This window comes from Podarcis bocagei, assembly GCF_964188305.1.
Source record: "Podarcis bocagei genome assembly, chromosome: 6".
In the NCBI taxonomy this organism is placed as follows: domain Eukaryota; kingdom Metazoa; phylum Chordata; class Lepidosauria; order Squamata; family Lacertidae; genus Podarcis; species Podarcis bocagei.
In genome coordinates, this window is record NC_138130.1 from 28,784,874 (window position 1) to 28,793,089 (window position 8,216).

Sequence of the window (8,216 nt, forward strand, 5' to 3'; positions counted from 1 at the left end):
GAGCAATGAAACATGGGCATCGGGTATCACCATCTCCAACACGCATGTTAGGATTGCAAGTGTGATGGCACTGCACATTAAAATCTCTTTGTGTGCACGAACTTAGACCACCAAGGCAGAAAAGCTTTCGGTACAGCTTTCTTCTTTGATGTGCTAACCTCACCCATTCAGGAAGATGCATTCAAATATGCTATCCCACAAACATTATCAACTGACTTGGTTCACTGCCATGGGGATTCTTACTTCATCAACAATCAACATCTGAATCAGTGTTAAGGTTCTCCATGCCTAGGAAAGGTACTAGACAAATATTATCTGGTACAGTGGTACCTCGGGTTACATACGCCTCAGGTTACATACGCTTCAGGTTACAGACTCTGCTAACCCAGAAATAGTACCTCGGGTTAAAAACTTTGCTTCAGGATGAGAACAGAAATTGTGCTCCAGGAGCGTGGCGGCAGCAGGAGGCCCCATTAGCTACAGTGGTGCTTCAGGTTAAGAACAGTTTCAGGTTAAGAACAGACCTCTGGAATGAATTAAGTACTTAACCCGAGGTACCACTGTATCTTCCCTGCCAAAGGTACTTTTGAGAATTGCGATCACCAGAAAACGGCTGTTCATATATAAATATCTCAATGATAACAGATCAAAAGCCTGTAAGTTTAGAGTCTAATCAAAGTACAGTGGTACCTCGGAAGTCGAACAGAATCCGTTCCGGAAGTCCGTTTGACTTCCAAAACGTTCGGAAACCAAGGCAAGGCTTCCGATTGGCTGCAGGAAGCTCCTGAAGCCAATCGGAAGCTGCGTCGGACATTCAGCTTCCAAAGAACGTTCGCAAACTGGAACACTCACTTCCAGGTTTGCGGCATCCGGGAGTCAAAACCTTTTGACTCGCAAGGCGTTCGGAATCCAAGGTATCACTGTAATTCATAAAAACAGACAAGATCCATTGGGGGCAGGGAATGACGGCACGGAAGTGTTGAAGCTATGACAGGAAAATCACAATATATGTGTTATTCATGAAGATTCTATAGAACTCATTATTTTGGAATGTTATATTCTTGCCTTCACCCTATATGCACTGATTCGGATAGGAGAACTGTATACAGTGGTACCTCGGGTTACATACGCTTCAGGTTACATACGCTTCAGGTTACAGACTCAACTAACCCAGAAATAGTATCTCTGATTAAGAACTTTGCTTCAGGATGAGAACAGAAATCATGCTCCGGCAGCGTGGCGGCAGCAGGAGGCCCCATTAGCTAAAGTGATGCTTCAGGTTAAGAACAGTTTAAGGTTAAGAGCGGACCTCCGGAACGAATTAAGTACTTAACCCGAGGTACCACTGCACTATATTTAAAAGTCTGCATGTTGCCTTGGGGCCAGGGTAGCCAAAGTTGTGACAGCGGCTTCAGATGCCACCCACTCAGGTAAATTACCATGTAAATTGGCCATATCATCTCCTATCTATACATAGAACTGCCAACTTTCAGGTGTTGCCATCTGAACTGGCCAGGAACTACGTCTCTGTGAAGGCAATTCCACAGGAGATATTCCTAGTTCCATTCTTCAAAATAAAATAAAACCACAGCTTCTATTTTTTCCAGTAAATGGACAACAGCTCTCCCACCCATTGAGTTCACATTGCCTGAATTCACAACCACTGTATTCATGAGGACTGGCCTGTTCTCCAATTGGGGAGGGGAGTGGGGGATAAATGTTTAGTTCCAACATCAGTGACAAGGAATTCCCGCCCCCCCTTTACGTTCATTCTCACGGTCCCAACATGACCCTGGTGGATTGAAGCTGGCTGCACACTTTGAGGCATCCTACGCTGCCCCCAACTTTCAATTCAAGGGAAACAAACAACCGACAAAGAACTGAGGCGAAAAGCTTGGCAACTGGCAAACATACATGCAATTCCTGTTAACTGCATGTTAGACAAGGCAGCACACAATCTCCCTTCTTTGAGATATAGCCTGTTCTGAGTGTTTACCAAAGAAATTTTTGCACAGGATTCTGAACACATCACACGTAACCGGTCTGCACAAGTGAAGCTCAGACAGAATATGACTTAGAATCATAGAGGAACTGTAGGGTTGGGAGGTACCTCAGGGGTCATCTAGACCAACCCCCTGCAATGCAGGAATCCTGCCCACAGGCATCCCTGGTTGGGCTTGAACCACCAACCTTCCGGTTAACAGCAAGATGTACTGACCCACTGTGCCGAGGGGCATGTGACTTTGCATAGAAACTCGCCTCCTGTACAAAGATACAGTTCACCCACTTTTGCCCTTGGGCCTGGCATGTGGCCCCTATAAGGCTGCCCAGAGGGCAATGTGGCCCTCAGGCTGAAATTGGTTTCCCCACCCCTACTTTACCAGGTGAGCCACACAAAGTTAGTGTGTTTAGCTTATTGGGCCACAGAACTCCTATAGGTTTGTGCTACAGTCTCTCTCCCCACCCCCCATATGAGTCAATCTAACTTTAAAGGGAGAGAAACAGAAGTACCGTATTTTTTGCTCTATAAGACTCACTTTTTCCCTCCTAAAAAGTAAGGGGAAATGTGTGTGTGTCTTATGGAGTGAATGCAGGCTGCGCAACTATCCCAGAAGCCAGAACAGCAAGAGGGATCTCTGCTTTCGCTGCGCAGCGATCCCTCTTGCTGTTCTGGCTTCTGAGATTCAGAATATTTTTTTCTTGTTTCCCTCCTCCAAAAACTAGGTGTGTCTTGTGGTCTGGTGTGTCTTCTAGAGCGAAAAATACGGTAAGTCTGGACTTGACTGGACAGTTCAAGGGACAGCGATTTCTAAACAAACCAATTCACATTCGAAACATGTGCATAGTACCCGTACGCCAGATTTTTCTCCTCACAAGAAAGCAAGCTTCTACCAGTAGTGAAGGATGCAATTTAGAATGCTGGCCCAAGCTGCTGGAGAGTATGAATGAATCACTGTGTCCCAGGCTCTGGTTCATTAACCTTTACTATTATCACTTTATAGGAATGCTTACACAGCGCCGGTATAGAACCATTGTACTCACATTTGCAGAAATGCAATTCCACCAGGAATTACAGGGATGTGACTACAGATTAGTAATATAAAGCATCTACTTGCATGCAGAAGGCCCCCAGATTCAATGCTCAACATCTCCAGGTAAGGGGTCTGGGAGAGCCTGCTGTCCGAAATCCTGGAGAGCAGCTGACAGTCAGTACTGACAACATTGAGCAAGATGGACCAATGGTGTGACTCCATATAAGGTGACTAAGATAGCTAGGATAGTTCAGTTGGTACATCATGAGACTCTTCGGGTTGTGTGTTCAAGCCCCACGTTGGGCAAAAATTCCTGCGTTGTAGGAGTTTGGGCAGCTAGATGATCCTCATGGTCCCTTCCAACTCTACAATTATGTGAATCCGAGGCAGCTCCCTATGTTAGAAGACCAAAAAGCAATCTAGCTGACTCATCCTGGCACATCCAAGATGTTGGATCAGTCACCAACAGATCATTCAGAGAAAAAAAAAATGCTATGGTAGATGTGCTATGCAATAGCAGGAGTAACTGATCCTTCCAGCAATGAAACAAGCTCGCATGTCCAGAGTAAGCAATTTGACTAGGATGGAAATGTCTTGCCAATACCAAATACAGTGGTCATTCACACTCTGAAAATGAACCAAGTTAGTCCACCAATATTTCCCAAGGACAATATTTGGGAAGATCCTGTCTTTCTCCTTTCAGTAAATGTTCTGATTCCACAGCAAGCTTCTGGGGTTACTAAAACTGAGATTATTGCCCCTGGAGTCAGCGTCTCCCATTCAGTAGGCTATTACCAAAATAACAAGGGCAATATTTTGACCAGCTAAGAGATCAAGAGAAGACTATGGAATTGCATACTCCCCACCCCAGTCTCCTCCACAGCAGAACTCCCTGTTGTCAACCTGAACCACGAGGCATTACAAGAGCAAGGGGTTAATATGTCAGGTGGTCACTGGGTATTGCAGAGCACTTTTCAAGGGGCTTCATATGACAGAAGCATCAGCTGATCATTGCTGCTTTGAGGGGCATTCCTTTGCCACAGAGTTTGATTTCAACCTCAGCAAGCAACAGGAAAAGGATCAGCTGACAATATAGTTAACATAATGTATTTGAGTGAAACGTAATTGAGGGAAGTTGAATTGGGGTTACTGATAGGATATTAATTTGAAGGTATAAGTTAATTTAAGGTAACTATATCTGAAGAGTAATGAATGGGGATAGCTGAAGGACAACTGATTTGGAGTAAGATCTGTTAGGAAATGAACTGAGGGTTTCAATGGAAGGTTACAGATTTGGGCTGACCTGCGGTAGGTTGCAAACTAATTTAAGAATTGAACTGTACTGATTTGGATTGGAACTTGATTGGCTGGCCTCCTTTGACATTTAACTCTGCACTCTATAGGTACATATTTGCACATGCAAATATTACGTAATTATGTGTTTATAGACTGATTCCCCAATCTTTTAAGACTTATTGGTGTCCCTGATTATGGCCCCTAGGAGAGGAGGCCAAAGCTGTTTAGAATTTGGTAGGATCCAAGAATTGGAATCTTGGATTATGTCCTGAAGGCCAGAACCAAGACAGAATGAACTTTGTAATAATCTATACCAGCAACAACCCAGTTAGTGTGTTAATCCCGGAGCATATTTATATGCGTAGGGCAACGGCAAAAGTGGGAATTGAAAACCATGGTTCAAACTTCAGGCTGCATTTCACACCCTATCCATGCAGTCTAGAGTTTCCTCATGCACCACAAGCAGCTGTGGTTATTATTATTATTTGTGGGAACAGATGTTATGGGAAAGTATCCTGACCAGATGACATGTGCAGAAGAGGACATGCTGTTACTTAGGATCCTGGGAACTTTGGAATCCAGAAATGCACAAAGTATGCAATCCTTTCAGCTTCTTCCAGAAGTGTAAACTTTGTGAGGAAAGGGAGACGGGTCATAGACACTTTCACGATGGAAAACTATTAAGACAAGACAACCTGGGTACCAGGTGCTTAGGAGACCTGATTAGGCCACGACATACAAATGTTTTAAGAACATACAGTGGGCATTTGCAGCAGGGAGAACCAATGTTTCTCACAGTGTGTCCACTGCAAACATGAGTGCTGCACAAAATGTGAAGCAGCGGAATGGGAACCAATTGTCAGAAGTCTCTGTCTGCTGGGTGAGGATGACCTTATTTTAAAGAGCAACCGAGCCATGAACTTTCCCACAAGTTCCAACAGACCCCACTTGTTTCAGAACATTTCAAAGAATAGATGCCACAGTTCCACAAGAAAGCCCTTTGTGAAACTCTCCACTTATTAGCCGCAACATGCAGAAAAACAGGCTTGTAAATAGTCACTTGCCTGAAAAGGAACTGCCTTTACACTAACCAGAAAGCAGGGAAAGTTTTATGTCCACTTTTGCAAGTGTTTTTGGCTGTTTACTTGTATTTTATTGTCTAGATAAACAGCCAATGAAATTTGGCAGGATAGGTGACATATAAATGTAATAAATAAAATAAATATATTGGAGGTAGATTATCTATGAGGGAGGTGCACACTACTTGAGGCACCCTTCAAGGCTAGGTGTACACGTAAGCAGTTGGGACTTCTACTTTCGATGTCACAAATATGCATTTGGAAAAATATATGTATCATTTATGGTAAATGTGTAAATCATGAAGATAAACTATGAGTGTGCAGCTGTTCACCAACCCTAATCTGAAGGTCTGTGATGGAATGTCCTCACTCAGATGTCCTCCTTTCTTCCTTTGCTCCAAGTCTAATCATTTGAGAAGCCAACCATCATCACCCAGCTTAGGTGAGCAGATAAAAAATTCTGCAGGCTAGTCCTTGTTTTAAGGGAGTTGCTTGCAAGGCTGCCTTCAATGATTCCCCCCCCCCCCATTTTTTTTATTGGTTTTCACAACATTATAAACAAACAAACACATAAGTCAAACAAACATAAATCATAGCCTTATTGAAAATTACACTTTTTAACATTGTTCAGTGACTTCCTCGCTTCCCTTTGGTTGAATTTCCATGCATGTCCTTTTAACGGTTTTCCAAATCACAGTTCTTATAAAATTTAACTTACACATTAACATCCTTAGATCTTCACATTATGAAGTTAAACATATTAATTCGAGACTTAACATAGATAAAATCCTGAGCCAATAAGGCTGCCTTCAATGATGCCGCGTTGCAATCCGTGCAGAATTGGGAGAGGGGAGAACGAGCCCAGAAACGCCTCGCCTCACTTCCCAGGATAAGGCTACCTTAACCGAACTCCTTATTCACTGCTTTTCAAATTCACTCCTTCTTCGAATGCAAAAGCGTCCCCCACCCTCGCCTGGCTTGCAACTGCGGCGCGGAAAAGTCCTGCCAGCCCCGGTTTGCAACATCCCGCCATTCCTCCATGATCCCTTGCGCCCAGAAACAAAACAGAACTCTCTTCCCTGCTCCCTTCCAGATGCGCTGAAGTCCAGGCGGCTTCTTCCCCAGGCAGACCCTCTTCTCCACCCCACCCCGCATCTCTTCCCGCGTGGCTCCCCTCCCCCCCCGGACAAGTTCCCGTCCCTTAAATCGCGCCCGCCAGCCCGCCGCCACCGCAACCTCGGCGCGCCCTCTGGAGAGAGCGCACAGTCCCGCTCTCGACGCCGCCGCCGCTGCTGCAGGAGGGCGCGGCGGGCTCATCACCGGCTTCCTGCCTGCGGAGACGCTTTTTGCCCGCCTGCGGGGAAGTTGTTCGGGGAGAGGAGGCAGAGCGGGAAGGAGACTGGGCAGGGCGGCGCACGGAGCCCCCCAGCCGAGTCCTTTTGCGTTAATGAATGGGGAAAGAGCTCGCTGGCTGTCAGCGGCGGCTTACCTGTTCGTCACGCCGGCCGCCACCCCCAACATCGCGGCGGCGAGCAGGAGGCAGGGGAGTCCCCGAGCGAGCCCCGCAGAAAGCGCGCCGCGTCTCCTCTCCACTCCACTCCTTGCCTCCTTCTCGGCGGCGAGTTCCGCGCAGCAGCAGCAGCTGCAGGCGGGGCCGCCCCCGCAAGGCAGCACAGGAAGGCCACGCGGGGGGAAAGGGAGGGAGCCAGAGAGCCAGGCAGCAGCGGCGGCGGCAATGGCGCGTCACCGGCCCAAGCACCCTTTGCTCCAGCCCCCTCCGCCGCCGCTTCCTCCCGCGGGGAAGGAGAGGTGCGCGCCGGGGGTGGCTCGCGGGCGGCCCCACTTCCCAGGGCTTCCGGCTCTCCAGGGGCTCCGATTCCAAAACCCCATTTCTTTTGCAACGTGACCCCCCCCCCTTTTTAGCAGTGTGCTTTTTAAAATAAAGCGAGCGCACCGCCCAACGGGCAACAGCTGGAAGTCGCCGTGTGCTCCTTAAGTTTTTAGAAACGGGGGAGGTGAATGGCTTTTGAAACGGGCCACACACAAAAAGGTAGGCTAGCGCTGAGGAGCACAATCCCGCCGCCTTACTTTGCTCGCCCCTCAGGGCCGGCCCAATATATTTGGGCACCTGAGGCGGACCCCAGAATGGCTCCCTGCCAGGGAGGAAAAGGTGAGGGGAAATTGAAATCAGAAACAAGGCGCGCGCGGGGGGGGGGGGTATCTACATGGGCATCACGCTGCCCCTGTGCCTCCCCCTGCGTCATGGGTTGGTTGGTCCTAATCTCCCCCGCTCCCCACTTTTTTCTCAGGACCATCGCTTCAAGGGCGCCCTTTCCTCAACTGCTTGACCCCCGTTCTGTAGCCTCCCCTTGTGACCATCAATTCTCTAGTCCCGTGTTACCCAAAGTGGGCGGTACTATCTCTTGTGGGGGGTGGGATAACCTAGGGGGGCAAGCCAAGGGGGCGCTGGAGATGTAAATGACTACCAAACTTTGAAAAGCTGGTATCACTAGACGGCTCATCAGTTTTGTTGACTCAGTTAAACCAGTGCTTTTGTCTGGGGGGGACGCATACCCTTAAACATTTTGTGAATCTTTGTACTTTGTCCATTTACTGTATTTATTTTTCCCCATTTGAACTATAAAATGGTGGTTTTCTTGAGTCAAAATGATAGTACCCCTAAACCTTTCCCCCCCCAGAAAAAAGCACCGAATTAAACTAAATCGTTTTAAGTGGATTTTGAGTAAATGTGCAATTATTCATTGTTGTTATTTTGAGTGTTATTCTGTTGTTATCTTCCTTAGTGGGT

General features: G+C 47.1%; 1 protein-coding gene across 2 annotated transcripts in view; it reads right to left on the reverse strand.

Annotated features, from left to right (window-relative positions):
* The window catches only part of LIMS1 (LIM zinc finger domain containing 1), an 82,789-nt gene extending 75,706 nt beyond the window's left edge, over positions 1-7,083 (reverse strand). For both annotated transcript variants that reach the window (XR_014009200.1, XM_081198543.1), the window contains exon 1: positions 6,897-7,083. Coding sequence is in view for 1 of the 2 variants with exons in the window: in XM_081198543.1 (XP_081054669.1) it covers positions 6,897-6,928 (32 nt within the window). In the remaining variant the exon portion in view is untranslated. The remainder of the gene's footprint in view (positions 1-6,896) is intronic.
* Between the last annotated feature and the right edge of the window lie 1,133 nt (positions 7,084-8,216).